A 19,967-nucleotide genomic window follows, 5' to 3' on the forward strand; every position below is an offset into this window, starting at 1 on the left:
TTTGTTTTTAGATTACTGCCACTAATAGAGACAGGCTTAGAAATATGACAGAAAACTAGGTACAGTCCTTTCTAGGACTTCCTGCATTACACATCCAGCTCCGAAGTGCGGGAATCCCAACTTTTTGTTGCTTGTACAGCTAGCACAACCCTGACACAAAGTGTCAAAGTAAGAAAAAAAAGAATCAGACACTCAGCATTCATTGCACAGACATTTAAACAAAAGAAATAAATTTCTTTTACAAATGTATTTCTCTTGTATAAGAATAATTTTGTAAAGAAAATAGCTCTTTATACATTTTACAGAAATATGCTAACATTTAAATTCTCTATTCATGGATAATGATTGAATGCAATATAATATTTCAGTTACGCTTTATACTTACCAAATATCAATAAAGAAATACATCACTTTAATATCCTTAAGCTACTAGACTTATCAAGTATTGAGTCAACACAGCAAAAACATTCCTAGGACCATGTTCATCTGCAGACATTCAAGTATCTTGAAACTTCATTATGAAATACTTATGTATTTTTCTAAAAGTAATACCGTAATTTAAGTGTCAAGGAATAGGAATGTAAACCTCAACAAGGCAGCATTACTTTCTTACTTAGATTATCCTGCTGGCTAATACTGTAAGAACCAATTTGAATAGAAGGTTTTATGTTAAACCAGTTTACTGTTAACATGACCTTCAAAACAAGATAGTGTAAGCTACTCTAGTAAATGCTATACAGCATTAATAAACATATAAATGTAATAAAAATATTTTAATTTTCTTTAAAAAAGACCATTCAAAGTAGAGAGAAATCCAGTAAAATACTACACTATAAAAAGTAAATCTGTGAAGGATGAGAAGAAATTGAGAGACACGTACACATATTTATACATAAAATGTAAAGGTATGCTATAAAGTACATAAATTAAAAAGACTACTCAATTTCTTTGAAGATAGTGTTGAAGTCCATATGGTATCATGTAGAGCTCAAGTGTAAACCACTTCAGCAAATACTTTTCTCCACAAATGCTGTTTCAAGCACTTGTACTTACATGCAAATTTCCTTTGAAAATGAGTGTGAAATACGGAAATGTCTTGTCACAATACAACTATATGTAGTCATGTTCTCTTGCTTTCCAGATACTTTATACACTTAAATAAAAGATGTAAGCAAATATTATATAACCCAATGACAGAAAACTGAAATTTAGATTATATAGGATCTGTTAAGTATTCATACGCAGCTACTTAAGAGTTTGCCAGCTGTAGCGTATGTGAGTACTGTTGATGTTTCCATGCTTCAATATTCAAATGTATAGCTACATTTAGTCAAACATGGCTCTCACTCTTAGTTAGCCAGCCTCCTAACACATACAAATTTCAAATAAATTCAGCTGGAATTGATACACCTACTCATGAGCATTGCAGCACAAAGGTTGATATATGAGACAGTAATGAATCACATTATACTGGGTCACATTTCCACATAGCTAGAAGGAGAAGCAACCTCCTCACAAAACCTTACTCCAGTGATTTTGCAAATTCTGCATAGTCAATGTAGCCATCGTTGTTCTTATCATCATCTCTTAAAACATCATCTATTAGACTAATTAGTTCTTCTTCTTTCATTGCCTGGGTATGCTCACCACCTTCCTAGGAAAACAAAAACCACGTTAAGCAGTTTAGCAGTTTCCCACCTAGTGGCACATATGACAGATTACTGAAAACTAGTTGCTTGGATTGCAAAATATTCTTGTTATTTAAATCTTGTTCTAGCTTACAGTTCAACATAAGTTCACAAACATGCTGGCATATTACATAGATATATTGATATCAGAGGCATTTGTGTTAGAAAAAGAAACAAGTCCTTACTAACTTCAGGTTGGCAGTCACTCTGTTGAAGGAAAACCAAGGTACTGCCATGGGGCAAGTTGTGGATATGTAGAAAACAGTTGTTGTCTTAGTCTCTTTAACTGAAATCATTCCCACATAGGAATGCATTATACAGTGCATGTTTTTAGAAGCTGTTAGGCTTTAGGGTGTAATCACCTTAACTCTCCTACTTTCCTAAACAGGAATTTCTTAAGACTGCAGAATGGTATAACTCTTTTCATAAAGCACAATTCTGCCTTCCATTGTATGCCTCAGACCTCTAACTAGAAAATATGCTTTTGCTAAAGACAAAAATTTGTTAAGCAATTTGTATTGAGACAGGGCCAAAATAAGCACCAAAGTTTTGTGTAATTGTTTATACCAATAGATGGAACTTTATTAAATGCAAGCTATGAAATGAAGTTCTTCAGACTTCAAAACAAACACTCTCTAATCACTGAATTACAGTTTATATTCTTAGCCAAAAAGATCTAAAACTTAAATAGTAGAGTGTAGTGATAGGTATTAACCTAACAGATTTGCTATTAATTTGGATCTTGATGTAGCACAGACCCTATAGCTTCTATATAGTACAGAAACCTCTTCCTACATGTCAGAACCTGCAACACAGAGTTTGACAGGAACAGCCTAGTGGGAAAAAAAAGCAGGTTAGGTACACTGCAGCTTAACTTCAGCATAATTCTTAGTATTATCTCTTAGGAATAAAGGGGTTAGCAGGTAATTATTCTTTTCTTGGCTTCATATCTTTTACCATGGATGGACACAAAAAATTACATTATTTTGAACTTCCAGAAGCTCACCAGGAAATAACGCATTAATATTATTTTCCCAAGAATAGTATCTTCTCAGTTCGGCCTTAAATGCTCCTAGTTGTAGAGAATATTTTTATTTACAGAAGAGTAGCAAAACAAAGGCAGACTTTGACCTGTTCTACTAATATTAAGCGTATGCAAGAAGTTTCTTACTGTTTGTGTATCCATCGCAGTAACATTTTTGAGTTGAAAGCAACATCCTTAGAACTAGGAGTGGCACCGTACTGTATGTTATTTCCATAGGCACTTATCAGCATTACTCTATTTTGGCCAGGGCTTTCAAATTTCCCTTTCCCCTCTCCTCATCTCTGGCTATCAAATCATTTCAACTCTACAGGATGTAAAGGATGTAAAATTTAAACTAGGATGGAGTCACTATGGAACACTGCAGTGTGACATGAAAAGTCACGATAAAGCTAGTACATTTATAAATCAAACCAAAACTAACAGAGGAAAAGGTCTCATTTTCAGGCAAAACGCTGTTACAATGTTTCACTTACCTCTTTGTGGACATGTGATATAGCAGCAGCAAGCTCTAACCCATCTAGCAAATTATTGCCATCATAATCATGCATTTTGAAGTAATGAAGCTGCAACTCTTGTGGAGACATCTCAGACTCTGGTTTCTCAATAACACCTTCCAAATGTTCCATGATGTGGCTAAGGGAAAAGAAAATCAGTTAATATTTAATGCACTGTTTACATCCACTTTAGTCTTTGATTAGGTAGTCAAATATACAAGGAATGCTGTAATTCATGCATACTGGACAACCAGGAGAACTGAAAGCTAGAACTTTAAACAACCTTTGTACCCCTTTCATCCTAGTACATTGCAGGTGCTGTACTGGCCTTTGGAATGATTTCGATAGCTATTCCTCTTTCTTCTCGCTTACCTATAGTGAGTTATCACAACAACTGAAGTACTGCCCCAGATCTCCCTTCGGCTGTCTTTCAAAGTAAAGGAACTGGAAGAGGATCTTTCCCAGTAGAACACAGAGTATACTAGGGACTTGGTTTGCTGATAACACTCTTTTTGTGTTATATGAAGAAGCAAATGAGAACAAAGCTCTTACTGTTCAGAATAAAGTTTTGTCCCGTCCAGAGTATGTTGATCTAGGTAAGAGGATTCCTGTAAGAAATTCTATACAGTATAAGTAGGGCTAAAGGTTCCAGAGAGAGCTTACTAGATGCAGTATCTCTAGTGAATTTATTGAAAAAAAACGTATCTTGGTATCTGACTCCAGCTGTTCATACAATATCCTTAGATGAGAGGGTGCAACCCACGTAACAAGACTAAGGAGATAAGGAAATCATTGGGAAGTAAAGTTTACATTTTCAGAACAGCAAACACATACTCTTTATCTTGTACCAGGTTCTTATCAAGCCGAATATTTGCGTGTTGATTCTCTCCTACAGACTCCTCAGCTAAGGCAGAGATGAAGAAAGCAGCCAGAAAGAAGAACAGCAGGCATGCTCTAAAATTCTGTAGGGCCATCATGATTTCCTAGAAAAAGGGAAATGGATGAAAAATACAACCCATTTTCAGCAGACTTATAAGGTGCTTAGAAGCAACCCTATGAAGCTATAGGATGCAAGAACTTACTTTTCCCTCAACATTTCAACCATTTAAAAAGCACAAAATCAGAAGGCTCCAATTAGGAATTTTTATGAGGGTCTCCACTTCAAGGGAATGCACTGTAAGTAGTTTCCAAAGAACGACACTTTTCACACTGTGAATGTGCAGTGCCTAGCTGCCTCTGCACCTTCAAATACTTTCTAGACAACTTCATGCCCATTTCCCTCAGACCTACCCTACAGTTATGGGAGCGAAGGTTGCTCAGAGTACCCAAGTGGCTCCTTCTAATTAGGGAAATCACTAAGATTTCCCGCACTCGACAAATCTTATTTAAAAAACTTGCAGTACTTCACTGTCATTGCAGCTCTTACGTCAAAGAAAAGTAAAGCATTAAAACACTTTAGCAGGATAAAAACGTGTAGAAGACCGCCATCCCCAAACAAGCAAAACAACTGAAGGTTTTTTTTTTTTTGTTTTTAACAACAAAACTTCTCTGCCCCCCTCCCCCCGCCCCGCCCCGCAGCCTGACGGCTAACGGCAGCCCGGCCGCCTCGGCAGAACCGTTAAACCGTCGCCCGCAGCACCCATTACGGCGGGCACTGAGAACCCCCCGCCGGCAGGCTGGGACGGAGCAGAGGCCGCCTCGCCCCGCCCCGCCCCCCGAACGCCCAGGCCGCCAGAACCGACCGCCGCGGCGCCACGCACTCGCCCGCAGATGGCCGCAGCCGCTGCGCCGTCCCTCCCCGCAGCTCCGGGTCACGGGCAAGTGGTGCGGGGTTTGGCCCAAGCTGGCCACCATCCCCAGAGTCACCTCTGACCCGGCGCGCGCATGCACGCAGGCACGCCACACCCCACCCTACCCCACGCCCGCTCCACCCCCTCCTTCCCGCCCATTGGTTCCGCCGTGTCCCAGAGCTGGTGACGTCACCGCCCCTGGAATTCTACGTGGAGCGATAACAACAGGGCAGGCGGCGAGGCCGCGCCCCTGGGGCGTGGCCTGCGCAGGCGGGGCGGGGCGAGCACGTGCGGGCTGCGGTAGCGCCACGTGCGCGGGGCGGGGCGGCGCGGCCGTTGGGGCGCTTATAGCGGCGCTTAACGGTCTTCGGCTTGCTGCTGCCGCCCGCGGAAACGCGCCGTCGGGCTGGGTCAGGCGCGGGGACTGGGGGAGGGGGCGCGCCTCTGCTCGGCCTTCCCTTCTTCCGGAGCGGGGTCCAGGTTGACACTCAGGCAGAAGGGAAAGGGTGGCATAAACCTGGATGTCCGTAACCCTCCGTGAGGGGTTAGGGGAGGGATTAATACTCGTTAAAATGCTTGAGGTTATTACCCTTTTCCTGCCCCGGTTTAACCTATTTACATTTTTAACATTCTCTTCTGTGTCTGCAAAACTACTGCTTTAAGTATGAATGTTACTTGCAGAACCAGAGAGTATGTGGAATTCTGCACGCTTATGTTTTCCTTTTTGTGTCTTACGCAGCACTGAGCAGTGCATTCCAAGACTTTTTTTTCCCCTGCTCCACTGCTATTTTGCAAATTGTACTGCTATCACTGTTACTTTCACCAGTTCTTTCTTTTACTTATTCCTTTCTTTTTCCCTTTTAACCAAATGTTGAATGTCTGTTTGCTTTTCCAGTTACACTCTAAATGGCAGTTGCTCTCACTTCTCAAGGGTATCTGTCCTCAGAGTTGACTGACTTCAGGAAGTGGTTTAGACTCTTTAGCGTGTTCTGCTTTAATAGGAAGTACTTTGGTTATTACTGTATTAAAATCATTATTAAAGAACTATGGTGTTTTTTCAGAAACAACTGGTGGAAAACGTGGTTTTAACTGACAAAATACCTTCAGAGGGAGTTGCTGCATAGTAATGAACAGCATCTTTGGCTCTTCCTTCAGAGGTCTGGCGTTTCAGGGCTGAGGTGAATGCTGAAGGAGAGTATTTCCTGTGCTCGGAGTCTCTGCTTGCTGAGCCCGGGCGGTTGCTAGCCTTGCACAGCATGGGTGCTGCTCTCTGAGACGTTAAGGTGCAGTACGCCTCATGTAGCAGTGATGATAATGGTGTTTTTCAGGCTGTGGCTCGCAGCCACGTTCGGGGCTCCGCCGCGGCTGAGGAGCGGCCGGCGGGTCTCCTTTGCCCCTTCCGGGGGGCCGGGGCGAGGGAGGGGGCCGGGCCCGGGCGGGCTCCGCGCTGCCGGCGCCGCCCCGCGGCGGGCGCCGGGCGGGGCGGGCGCGGCGCGGCGCGAAGATGGCGGCCAAGGGCTCGCACTCGCACGTGAAGCTGGAGGGGGAGATCGAGCGGTGCCGCGCCGAGGGCCGCTGGGGCCGGCTGCACCGCCTGGTGCGGCAGCTGCAGCCGGCGGCCGGCGCCCCGCGCAAGGCGGCGGCGGCGGCGGCGGCCGGGGGCGCGCAGGAGGCGGGTGAGCGGCGGCGGGGCGCGGGCGGCGCCGGTGCCGCGGCGGCGGCGGGTGGGCCGCCCGGTGCGGGGAGGAAGGGGCCCTTCGCGTGGCGGGCGGGGACGGCGGGAAGCCGGGAGGAGGCAGCCGGGGCTCGGGGTTCCGGGGCCCGTCAGGCCGCGAAGAGATGCGCTGTCCTGGAGGCTGTGAAGGTAGGCGCAAGCGGGGCCGTGCTCGCTTGGCGCGCTCCGTTGTGGGGTGCTGCCTGCGTCCCGCAGGTACCTGGAGGCCGGTAGCGGGTAGGGTTGGTTACCGCTTTCCTTGAGGAGCCAGCCTTGGTTGTGGCCCGGTTATGGACTTCAGATTAAAATCTTCCGTGCCTGAAAACAAATCTTTCTAACTTCTCAGCGCGTGTGATACCGATTCCCTCTCACTTCCCTCTTCTGGAAGCTCTTCAGCTACCTTGCTGCAATTGTGGAGTACTTCATTTAAACGGCTTGTGCTCAGGTTAAGCATCTTTTGACATGGAGGGCAGGTTTCGTAAATAACCAGTGCAGCTCTGTGTTCTTGTTATCTCTTTCCTTGCTGCAACAGATTACTTTTGAGAAGAGAGGTAGTCTAATTTACACATACTAAAAATCTTTGTCTGTGGTCGTAATGTTAAGTTGTTCGGCGAGCTGGATTTTAGCCGCCTTACTGAGGCAAGAGAGTCTATCTTTAAAGTTGGGAACTATTTCTATGCATAAAGCTGCTTTTCTAGAGGAGTGTTTATAGGAGAGACCCTGGAGTTGATCAAAGCTCCCCGGGATGCAATAAGCTTGACAGGGCTTTCTCACAGCTGGGAAAGCATGTGCTTGGGGGGAAGGGTTGGTGGTTTAACTGTATTTATTTACAGTGTTTTCCAAGTGCATGCTTGAAGCCAGCCTGAACCTTATGTTGAGAACCACGCAGCCAACCTTTGAACTTGGTTTGGTTTCAGAAAGCACTTCATAGAGGTGCAAAGAGCATCATGCAGTTTGGGGTTATTAATAGTGAAAGAGTTCTTATTCACTTGCTTCCTTTTAATTAAGAGGAATAACAACAGTATGATTGCTCTAAAAACATTATTTGTTAATCTGTTGCTGTCATCATAATTTGCTAGTTATGAACGAATCATGCTTTGTTATTGCTACAGAACTCTACTGTGTAAGGATCTAGCTATTTTTTTTTTCTAAAAACAACACTATTTCTGGATGAGATTTTTTAAATGATAATATTTCCTTTAGAGATTTTGTGTGTATCTGTATATTTCTTTATTGTATATATATTCTTTTCATGTGATTAAGTTTTGTAAAGACATTAATGACTTCACCTGAGTGCTCTTCAGCATTATGTAATGATTATATGCCTAAGGAAAAACACTTGAGCATAGTGTGTGTCATAGTGCTTTTCTTACCTGGTCCCCAGGGATGCTTTCAGAGCCTACTTTATGTACGTACTTGTTCATGCAAGTTAGGTTATTAGATACACACACCTGCAATTGAGCAGGTAGAAATATGGTTATAACTTGATGCACAACTGAACACTTTGGATTTTGTGTTGCTTTTCTGGATTAAAAAAACAAAACAAAAGTTGATTATTAATGCCATATGTGTGTGTGTATGTATATTTATATACACATATATATAAATGGAATAAGTGTGAATTAATTGTCCCACGGACTGCAAATACGGAAATAGATAGACTACTGTTTCTCCTCTGTCCTAGACTCTGAAAGAAGTAGACCCTGCTTAACATGTTAGGCAATTGATTGAGGTCCTAATCCTATGAATAAATGAACTGTGGAGTTGGACCCATCATACAAGGACTGTCAGTATACTGGTAGATGAAACATTTTGCTTGCGTGATTCTTTGCACTGTGTCCAGTGCTACCTGTGTTTGAATTACTCTCCTGTAGAACTGTGAGCAGGCATGGATCTTAATGTAGAAAAAATTATATGTCTACTAATTATTTTACAGGATCAAGCCATAGGTTTGTCTTTAATAATAGATGTATAGAATATTTCTAAATAAAATCTTTATTTAGTTCTCTTTTGCAAACTCTTTTAACAAAATCTTGTAAGCTTCTGATGCGGTTAGTGCTCTTCAGTGAAATACTTAGCTTATGCATAGTCCAAAGCATACATTTCATGCTTGTGCATTTGTAAATGTAAAGCATACGCTTAAATGTTTGCTAGGATTGGGCCTAATTTTTAAACATAATTTTGTGATGAAAATTTGTAGCAGTTTTATTAGTGATAATATGAGGAAGAACTGTCCTGTCGAAGGACAAACTTTAAAGGATCTGACTGGGGAAAAATCTTTAAGTTGAAAGGAAAAGCCTTTTATTTTTTCATAGAAAATACATTAACTTCTAACTATTGCAAACATTGTAACTTCCTTTTTTTGTCCGTTAGTTCTTCTTAGACATTGCTTTGAGTTGCTGTTTGTCTCTAATTTTTTTTAATGCTATCTATTGACAATACAGCACTAATTGATGTTTCTTCTTGGTTGATGTGTGCTTTCAGAGGACTATGGGAGTATGCTGCTTGCAGAGGCTCTGCTGGAAGAATGTTTGAAGGAAAACTTTGCCAAATTGAAGGACTCTATTCCACTAGTAGAAAAGAACGAGCCAAAACTGAATGAAGCTAAACAGTATTTGACCAATATCCTAAACAGAGGAAAACTACGAGTAAGTATGTTGTGTAGGTGTAATCTTACCAAGCTGATGCTTCTGTTTTGTGATTATTAGTTTGATACAAAGAGTCTGCATCCTGTGTTCACATTTCTCTGTTTTATTTACGATGCTATATTTATAAATATTAGTAACATATTGGTAATTCATTATCTCTTTGCAATGTCATCTGTTGGGAAATTTACTTTTTTATACTCAAAAAGAAAAGTACTTGTTTTCTCCTATGTGTGTACATACATACATACACACACTCTTTGATTAGAAAGAAGTGGTCTAAATATTCAGGAGTTCACTGTGGTGACAAGGCATGGCCATGCGACAATGCAGTTGGGTTACCACAGCTGAGTGAGCTGCTGCTGGGCTGAGGGAATTACATAGACCTGGCCAGCTCCAGGTCTTAAGCTGCTGTCCGGCTCTTTGAGGTTGTGGTACAAGTCCAGGATTATGGCCTTGCATCATTTTCCATCTCTGCCAGAGAAGTTATGTGAGGGGTGGTTTAAATTCCTCCGTTTCACTTTACAGTCAGGGCACATACTAAGTAGCTGCTCATCAACCAGGCTGCTGATCTTTAGGAGTGTTTTAAGACTCAGTGACTGTTTTGCTGTATTGGTGTCCTTGGACACATTATTGCATAACTGGCTTAAAAGAGATTATAAATTAAAAGATTCTGAAATTCTGGATCTGTTATACTACTTTTGGGCCTGAAACTTAACTGGAACTTACTGCTTGGAAGTATATGTTACACTTTTCGTTCTGTTATTTTCTAGGGAGCATGTGTTCAACTGCTTTTGTGAAGGAGATCCTTGTTCTTAACCTCTTTGAAGCTGGCTAGTCTTGGTTGTTTGACTGTTTGATTGAAGGTTGATTGTTTGGATTATTTTGTTTGTTTCGACGGGGAAGGGAGATTTGTCCAACTCTTCCCTGCCCCCCCCCTTAGGCCCTGGGAGGCAAAGCCTCTGTGAATTCCTGCAGGTTGTGGTATTAGCAGTTATCACAATCCATAAATCCAAGGTTTTTTTGTTTGTTTGTTTTGGTCAGTGGTGACTTGTCTACGTGTGCAAGATTGATGATTGACCCTGTGTGGTAGTCTATACTCTCTGCATAAACAAAATTAGGGTGTAGGCTTTGGAGCCTTTTCATGCTTCCTGGACTATAAGGAGAGTCTGAAAGGTTTTATTTATTTTACTGAGATTTTTGTTTTTTTTACGGATTTGTCTGCATGCTTTCAATCCTTAAAAAACCGAAGTTGTAGGAGTACCAGGAATACCTTCTATTTTTCTGCTTTTTCCTGACAATTCCTTAGGAACTTCAAGAAGACAATTTGGGAGCTTCTTACTCATAATTAGAAGTGCAGAGGAGAGGGGAGTATTTAACTAGAAGGTGATGCTTTCTATCCCATTCTTTAAAAACAGGGGAATTATATGCATAATGTGAGTAGTTCTGACAAGGGCAGTCTTTTATGTGCAGTCCGTGCTTGGTGAATCAATAGAATGGGTCCAGTGAGGTGGCTTGTAAGCTGTGTGTTCCCAAACTGAGCTCCAGAGTAGTTGCATGGTCTTTGTTACCTGCTGCTCTTGTGAGCGTAGCACTAAGATTTCTAGACACTTAAGTCCTTCCTAATCTGGCCTGTGGAGTTGAGAGAGTTGAGAATAAAGCATTTTGCATCTGCTTAATGCAGAATTTGTTCTGAACTACCTCTTTTTTGCTCTTTGGTATCTTGCAATGTAAACACTTCTTTTTTTCTCCCTCCTCCCCTCCTTCATTTCAGCCTAAGTATATGACAGAAGCTATGCTCATCCTAGGAAAGCTTCATTATGTGGAAGGATCCTACAGAGATGCCATCAGCATGTATGCAAGAGCTGGAATTGATGACCTCTCAATAGGAAATGAGCCACTGTACATGCTACGTTTGGTGACGGAAGCCTTTGTTATTAAAGGTAAAGGACCATGTAAATATTTCTGAAGTACGCTGTGTTTAAGTTGAAGGTTAAGGTACTTCTCCAAGTGATTTGATTGGAGCAGAGTTAAGCCAATGCTGTTGCCTTTAGAAAATCCCAGTAGTAAGATCTGTGTAGTTTAAAAATAAAGGCATTATTGAGTCTTAGTCCATGGTTTTTAAACTTGGCTGACATGTAATGAAAAGTTTGAAAATGGTGGAACTCTCGTGATAACTGTGGTTGTGAGTCAGCAACACACTTGAGCTTGTGTCAGTTTCAGGAAAATCTAAATCAATCAGTGCTGAATTGGAGCCTATGCTTTTGCTTAGAAAAAATTCATCTACCTGAAAATTTGAATGATTTCAGTGAAATAAGTAGGTCTATGTTTCCAAGTTTTAAACTCTGGACTAACAGCATATGTGCTTTCAAAGTAGGTAGTGTATTTTTGCAATGCATTTCACGCTGTATTAGATACTTTGTACAAACAGGATTCTCTCCTACCTCTTAATTCTACAGACCTTGCACTATTTGAGAGATCTTAGTGAAGGCTTCCTCTTAGTAGCGAAACTGCATTTTGTTTTTGTCAGTGGGAAAGGAAGACCCCAGTTGGTTATTGACATGGGGGAAAAATATCAGTAATCTTCTCCTTCATTTGCTTTCAGTTCCTTTATAAATGTTGCTCAAGTACTACTACCTATCTACTGCTTTCTGCTCTTTTCAGCATGTCCACCAGCTAATTAGGTGAATGAGAACTCTGTGATGATCAGATACCTTCAACTGGTATGTAAAAGACTGAAACCAAATCAACCCCCAAAACTGTTTGACTGGGCTGTTAGTATTATGATGATAATTTGGGTGTTTCATGATCTCACACAGTCGTTCTGCTTTTTGAAAACCTGTTTGTGCTGCTTTGCTTGCTTTGAATTTGTTTTCTGTGGCACTGGATGAATCTGCTTTGTTAATAAGCTTTTGTGGAACAGAATTGATTTAGTTTTAACTTGCACTAACACTTGGTTGGGGCAGAGGAGTGGGTGACTGCCAGTGTATTTATAGCTACGTATTTGAGTGCAACTAACGATGCGCTCCAGAGTCTACAGAGCTGCACTGGTTTCACTGGGTATTGGATAAGGCCCTAGATGAGGCTTGAGTGTAGTGATAAACTGTGCATGGACACAGATGAAGTTATACTGTTCTTGTAAGACTTCTATGGGAGCCGACTACCTTCACTTCCTTATGAGGCCATAGGGAGTGGAGGCATTTGCCTTATAAGACTGGGCCCTGTTTTTTTTTTTTTTTTTTTTTTTTTTTTTTTTTCCCTACATGAGCTAGCATGGAACATAAATGCTCTTTTGACATTGTGTGTGAAGTTTGAGGAACGCCTGAAATCCCAACATAACCTCTGAGCTGTTCCTGTTCTACGCCCTTTATCTCTCATGATGATTATTTTCAGATTAGCTAAGACATCAAGGGCATAAGTCACACAGTATTGCACCAGAATCTCTGATAAAGAAGTCCAGCTGAGTGGAACTTGCCCAGCTGAGTTTGGAGAGAGAGCTCATTGCTGGGATAACTGTAACCTTTTTCCATGTGCTGGACCTCCCAGTCTTGATGGAAGCAAATCCCAAATGCTAGAAGTTTGTACTGAGAACTATGATGATAGTGTGGATTTAGATTTTCAATTCAAGATATGTCTACCTGGACTAGCTTTCTAGGGCAAGTATCAGATCATCAGTTTGAACTTATTTATACAGTAGTATATGGACTTTTTTATTCTTTTCATTTGGTGTTTACATAGAAATTCTGTTGATTATCCATACCACCTTATTGCCTTTGGTTGCGTAAGTTAAGAGTAGTTCAAACTGAAACCAGTTCTAAAGAAATTCTTGAAGATCACTGGTAGTAAATTTTGTGCAAGGATCGTATAGGCAACAATGCGTAAAAGCCAGACTTCTGCCTATATTTCAAGGCAGAACATAGGTTCTCCGCTTAATTTTTTTTTTCAGTTTTGACAGTAGTGGGAGAGGGAAGTCTGTTTAATAGAATACTCTTGTTCATCCAGCATTAGTTACTGATTACAACTTCATGAAACTTCAGTGTGATCCTGAAACCACTTTGTTTTTGTACAGCTAGTCTGTTACTGCTGCTGAGTTGTGCACTTATGCTGAAAGGCAGTGTAGGCTCTCAAGCAATCGAGATCATTCTGGAAGAGTAATGGAAGAAAGGAAAATCAAATCAAGGGTAGTCACTCAACTTTTTCTAGTTGGAAGCGAACTAAAATGTAATAAGAAGGAGACGGATACCCTAGGAGGAACTGTGGGGAAGCAGAGGGTATGATAGAAATGAAATGAGAGCCAACAAAAGAGTTTGCTTTCCTATTGCACCTTTTATGTTTAACAGTGCTGGCGGTTAGACATCGAGCCAAACCTCTGTGGGCACCTCTTAAGATTTCTGGTGTGAAGTAGGTTTGTCTTATGGTAACAAGCAATCTGGATTAGAAGTTCTGTTATTGCACTGTAGAAATTGTACAAGACAAACCGTTTTCTTTCTGGCCTTGCTCAGACTTCCACTCAAGATGAGTATTAAGCAGTAAACACTGAAGTTATTTATAAATGTTGAGACTTGACCAGCTGACAAGTTACAGGAGAAATAGCAGAGAGTACAGGACCCTTCTACTGTCTTGTCTGGCTGCTTCTGCCTGTCCTATTTCTAAATGTCTTAAGTTATGGGGAGAAGAGAAGCATGTCGTCTTTCTGTGGGTACTGAGTGGAGCCCTGACAAAACTGGATTTTTAGTGCAGGCTAATGCTAACCTCTATGTTTAGTTAATAGGTGATTGGTCTGTACATGTCTTTCTCTCCTTCCTTTCTACCTGCCATGAGTTAATTCTTAAAAACCTCTGCTCAGTTTGTGTGTTGTATATAGTCTCTAGTGCAAGCAATTCTGCCTGTTGCATAAAACAGAATTGAGTAAGCAAACTTGCTTACATTTAGCTTTTGATGCACTTGGGATATGTAGCTTTGTTATCTGGTGTTGTCCATTCAAAATAAGCAAAAAACCCCAAACATCAGAGTCAGAGTCCACTACTTTGCCTCTGGCCATGCTTGCTGCAGAAACTCTGTAGAGATCCCTGTTGACTTGGGTGGATAAATCTTCCTGGAAGTAGGATAGGTCACAGCCTATCCCTTTACAAGACAAAGTACATTTCCAGCCAGGACTTAAACGTGCCTAGATTCTAGATTTTTTTAGTATGGCTGTGTGAAAATAATTAATTTTCCTAGCAATATAATGTTTAAAACCAAATATTTCTCCATAAGGTAAGGAGGGTTAAGGGCGCCTATCTTCAGTGTTTGTCTGTGGTGCAAGAAATTTCCATTCCCCACCTAATCCTTACAGAAATGTGAACAATGCAGTTTATTTTCCTGGGTAGAAAATTAAAATGGATATCCTTGAAATAGACTTCATATGGGAAGTAAGATTCATTAGGTTAGCTGTACAAGTGGGAAATCTAAGGTGTGGAGAACTGGAGTGAGTTGCTTCCAATCCTATTGCGAGTCTGGTGGGACTGAAGGAAACAGAATAAAAAAAACCTCCATAGGTGATTCATTTCTTGACTGAGTCCATTTTTAGGTTCAGTTAGAGCCATTGCAAGCTGTTGCAGAGTATCTATAAAATATATGACATGTTTGTATCTTAAGCAGAGTAAGAAAAACTTTTTGGTTGTCTTAATTATGGAGTTGTGCTCTGTCCTTGTTTGTTTTCCGTGCAATTGGTGTGAACATAGGCAGGTGGGGCATGAGGAGGTGCGAAAAGCCTCCTTCATCTTACCCTGCTGTTTGGTGCATGATCATTCTTGCTGTGCTTTGTGAGAGCATGGTGAGAGCTGCTTCAGCCAAAGCTGCCTGTTGCCAGTCTGAGTGCTGAAGGCTGAGGAAGGGCTGACGTGGCATGTGGGTGCCTTCTTTGTAATGACCGCGAGCCTCTCTGGCTTGCTGCAGTGCTTCCAGGCAGTATGTGTTACATTAGAGCTCCTGAAAGATGAGTCAGCCCCGCACAGAGGAACACCCTGCACCCGGCAGATCGACTGTATGGCCTGGCAGTGGTGACTGGACTTCACCATGTGCTGGATGGGTGTGCCCAGAGATTGGTAACTATCTAAATCTGTGCACACAAATCAGCGATGATACAGGATTGTGAAGTTTTTAGCAGATTTCGTGTGGAAACAGTCACACTGCCTCTTTCTCTGCTTTTCCTTCCTGTCTATCATCCAATAATTTTAGTGTTGTTATTGGCCAATTTCAGCTCAGTGTAACAGAAAAGTAGGAATTTCAAAGGTAAAGAATGGATTTTATTTGTCACGACGCAGTCTAAACTCACTATGCAGGCAGAAGCTCACAGTTCTGGAGTGATTCATTGCCTCCTCAAATGGTGTCTCATATGAAGGAAGTACATGGTATTGGACAGTGCTGTCTCCTCTTCAGTGCCTTGGAAAGGAGGCCAAGCAGTAACTTGTTTGTGGGTGTCTGAAATTGGGTGTGATGAATCCCTTGTAAATTTGTTTTTAAAAGTTTCTTGCAAAGAGGTGCAAAAGCAGAGTAGAGATCCTTTCCCTTAAGATACCAGAAGGCTGCAGTGTCAGCTCACACTGTGTTAGATACAAGGAAAATCCATGTGGAAGTGAACATTATGTGATACTGTGAAAAACTTTAGTCAGAGACTGTGTTTTGTTAATAACAAGTTCAACTACAGGTTGAGTGGACAAGAAAATGGGCTTTGGGCTTTGTTAGTATAGTGGCTTGGAGCGTTGTGTTTGTTATTTACCCAATTAAGTTGTTTAAAGAGATTTAAAATCTGTAACTTGACATTTTCAAAAAAAAAAAAAAAAAAAAAAAAGTAAAACTGTGGGACACCAACCACACTGGTCTAAGAGTAATGAGTGTGCATCAAGGGACAGTGTGAGTCCTCCAGGCAGCTGATGGAAACAAAACTGTGAAACCAGCACATGAGGGTTATTCCTGAGAATGACAGTGCTGAACAATGTGGAGCCTAGATTCTGGGTTTGGTCTATTTTTAGTTTCTTCCTTCCTTCCTTCCTTGCTCCTTTTTTCTTCTTTCTTCTCTTAAGGACAAACTGCTAATTTTGTTTTTCCTGTTTCTCTGATTTTTTTTTTTTTTTAATTTCTATAATAATGAGATCTTTACAGTTTGAAAGGATATTGTTCCTTCTGCTTTCTCCCCATGTGAAATCTTTGTATTGGGTTTGTGATACTGGAAGTGGTTGTGTTAGAAGTTATGTTAGTGTTGAAGGCATCATGTAGAAATAATAAGCTGAATAACTGATGTTTTGCTCAGCTGATCTGAAAACTACCCACTTGGTTTTAATCGTAATTTAAATGCCAACAAAAACCTCAGTTTTGAGTTACTGATTTTAAACTTTCTTTGTACTAGTGTTTCTTAACTGATGTTTCTTACAAACAATGTTTTTTGTTGGGTTCCAGAACTGTTAAAAATATGGGTTTGCATTCACTAAACATAATCCTGATATTAAAATTGTTCTTTCTAGTTAATCAGCAGATATTTTCCCATTTGTTCATACACTTGATTAGTGTTTTAAATTCTAATGCTTGTTTGTATGTCATTCATTATTTTCTAATATGATTTTCTGCAGGATGACTAATTTTCCTATGTATTACTTGTTTTGGGCTGTATTTGTGTGCAAATCAGAATAAAATGTATAATGTTTAAAGATGTTCTTGTCATAAAGCCAGGTTCTGAGAAATGTACTTCTTTTTCCTCTGTCATTCAAGATTTTGATTAAACTAAGTAAATCTTTTCAGTTAAACAAATGTCACTTGTTAGATAGTGCTTGAACTTGATCTTTATGATCACTCTGTCCTTAAACATTTTAGAGCTAGTAGACTTCCAGACATACCAGTTTTTGTTGTTTTCTTTAATGTGTGGATTAGAAGAGGAAAACCACCTTGCTTGGGTGATTTTACTCAATCAAAACTTTGCTGGTTCATCACCTTTGAAAGGGTAATCATTTAGCTAAATCAGTGGAGTGAACTGAAAGGGAAAAGTTTTCTCTTTCCCTCCTGGAGGAGAACTGTATTTTAAAGACTGATTTCAGTACTTGATCAAACTGATTTCAGATCCTTAGCTGGTGACTTCTCCAGTTTGTTTTTTTACTGATTGGTAGTGATCATATATTGCTAAGATGTATTACGTTCACATAATGTTAAGGGTATATTTTGTATTATGAGCTTAACTTAAGCAGCCTTACTTTTAAGTAAGAGTTCTTCTAAAATCAAGATTTCTAGTTAGCTTAACTAACATAAAATTTTTGTCGATTCAGTTTCTTTTTTGAATAAGATGCTGAAACTCTTGAGTTTGTTGGAATATAGGCTCTGTGGAGTGAGTCTGAGTGCCAGCAATTTGAACAATTTCAGGTACAGATAAACTGTTTCAAAACACTGCAGGCTCATAATTTGTTTCACAATCCTCTTCATAATCTTTTTTCAAAGTGAATTTACACTTTTAATTTCTTTTTGCAGGAAGCTGTGTTTACTCCAGGTCAGGATTTACAAATCTGTTGCAGGCTATGTGTATTTTCTGAGCCTACTCGCTATTTCAGAGGACAAGAGGTTTTGCAAGGTGCATTCTCCTTTTCCAGATTAGCACTTAGAATGCTGTTCTGACTGTGGGATGCCAGAAAAACCCTATAGTTACGTATAGTCTTGTGCTTACGATCTTTTCACAGGCTGATTTTCAGAGTTCTTGAAGTTCTTCATCTTTTTAAGCAAAGTTTTCTTGATGTGGGCATCCTGTTGCGTAAGGGCATACCTGTCTTATAAAGTGAGGCAGATATAGGAAAAGGATTAAGGGCAGGTTGATGACATTTTTCAGTGTTCAGATAAATCACTTATGTCCTGTCTTGGCACTAATGGGTGGAAAGTAAAAGCATGCTGTAATTGCATATGTCTAGATAGAGATAATCCATTTCTGTGTTATTATTCAGTAGTCACATGCCTAAAATGAAGATTTCTGATTCTGCTGGTGCTAAAATGAGGAGGTAACCCCGCTCTTCCTCCCTCCTTCCAGTGTTCCCTCCCTTCTGTCCTCCTACCCCCTGCTTCTCAGCTGGATTTGTATTCTGCCTGCATTGCTACTGCTGGCTAACTGGGGGCAACTATAACGCACCCATATAGCAGGAAGGAACAATATGTTGTAAGGGGCAGGGAAAACTCTTTAAGAGCCTGAATTTTTTGCTCCTTCTCTCCCCTTTGTTATCAGTGTCAGTTATGTTGACTTCATGGCATGCTTACTGTAGGCTTTTGGGAATCTAAATCTTCTTTACCGTAATTACCTGGTTTGGACAGGGAGAGTTGTTATCTTAAAGCTTTCTGCCTTAGCTTGTGGCCCTGATACACCACTGCCTGCAACCTGCCAACCTGGCAAGTGACAATGCTAGCTGAGGCACCCTTGTGCTTGTAGTGCTCAGGAGAGCATCTAAGACTTTTCTAAAGACTACAAGGAACAGTGCTGGTGTCCATAGGAAGCTGCTGCTTTGTGACAAGCCAGTATTAGGCACAAAGTTAAGAGAAAAGCATAGATAAGGGTTAAAGGTGAGGAAACATTAACTAAAACTTTGCTTTTGTTTTTTTGGTACACATGTTTTGAGAGCTTGGGTGGTAATCAGCTTTTTGAGGAAGACTGACACTTGACTGTATACAGCTGTGTTAACCTGTATGTTTCTTTTGAGATGGTACACTGGCATATAATGTTCTCCTTCTAATCCTTAACTGTTCTTTTTGCCTATTGGTAGCTGCTCACTGAAGTTACTTTGGTCAGAATTTTCTGCTGCTGCTGTGACTAAATAGAACTGATAGAACAATGGAGAAAAATAATTTGTTGTTTGGTTTCTTGTTCTTAATAGAAACAAATTTCAAAAGGTGTGTGAGCGATAGGGAACAAATTCCTTTTTGTTAGAATCTCTTCATTAGAAATTAGTGTGTGTGCGGATTCTGTGATAGTAGTAAAAATGGGAGAGACTCATCTCTAAGCATTAAGGTCTATGAAGAGAGGGGTTCCTCTAAACAGAGCCTACATAATAAAAGTAGTTTTCTTTTCTTGCCTGACATTAGGAAAATTGAGTCCCAGCCACAAGGATGTATGATGCAATATGGCACTGAAAAACTGAGTAACCAACAACAAGGCGTTTTGTTGGCAGAACTTGTTTTCATTTTTGCTTGACAAAAACTGCATCTTTTAAATGTCAATCCACATCTGAGAGAGACTTTGTTCGATGCCTAGTATATACTTCAAAGTGCTGCTATTTGTAATTATGCCAGCTAGACAGGAAGCATGCTGTTTATTCGTGTTGGCATCAGAGTAGCTGTCTGATAGGCAAAAGCCGCAGTTTATAGATGCTGATATCTTGTTTAAAGGGCCTTGTACTGATATAACTTGTTTTAGTTTCAGAATAGACTTGAAATCCAAGTGATACTGGAGTTGCTCTTACACTGTTACAGTGATGGCTTCAAAACAGTTGCATGTTGGTGAACTGAGTGCCTCTGCTTTCCAGCTCAGATGTGAAATGTCAGAGTTGCCCAGTTCAGCCCTGGTATTTAGGCTGCCTGTGGCAGCCAGCGA

General features: G+C 40.8%; 2 protein-coding genes across 5 annotated transcripts in view; one reads left to right on the forward strand and one right to left on the reverse strand.

Annotated features, from left to right (window-relative positions):
* Positions 1 to 267: 267 nt before the first annotated feature.
* MCFD2 (multiple coagulation factor deficiency 2, ER cargo receptor complex subunit) lies at positions 268 to 5,124 on the reverse strand. The gene is made up of 4 exons (XM_062571939.1): positions 4,988 to 5,124; positions 4,062 to 4,210; positions 3,207 to 3,366; positions 268 to 1,654 (listed from the first exon to the last, which is right to left on the reverse strand). Exons 2-4 carry the CDS (start codon positions 4,202 to 4,204, stop codon positions 1,523 to 1,525), a joined length of 435 nt encoding a protein of 144 aa, XP_062427923.1. The 5' UTR covers positions 4,205 to 4,210; positions 4,988 to 5,124; the 3' UTR covers positions 268 to 1,522.
* Positions 5,125 to 5,410: 286 nt separating this feature from the next.
* Positions 5,411 to 19,967, forward strand: part of TTC7A (tetratricopeptide repeat domain 7A) — a 183,111-nt gene continuing 168,554 nt past the window's right edge. The window contains exons 1-3 of one of the 4 annotated variants that reach the window (XM_062571935.1): positions 5,411 to 5,427; positions 9,216 to 9,379; positions 11,151 to 11,319. In XM_062571935.1, the coding sequence (XP_062427919.1) occupies positions 9,230 to 9,379; positions 11,151 to 11,319 (319 nt within the window). In that variant the 5' untranslated portion in view covers positions 5,411 to 5,427; positions 9,216 to 9,229. Of the gene's footprint in view, positions 5,428 to 6,521; positions 6,694 to 7,585; positions 7,665 to 9,215; positions 9,380 to 11,150; positions 11,320 to 12,040; positions 12,100 to 19,967 lie in introns of those variants that run through there. The other 3 variants (XM_062571934.1, XM_062571936.1, XM_062571937.1) reach the window with 3 other exon arrangements.

Source organism: Rhea pennata, chromosome 3 (genome assembly GCF_028389875.1).
Source record: "Rhea pennata isolate bPtePen1 chromosome 3, bPtePen1.pri, whole genome shotgun sequence".
Lineage (NCBI taxonomy): Eukaryota > Metazoa > Chordata > Aves > Rheiformes > Rheidae > Rhea > Rhea pennata.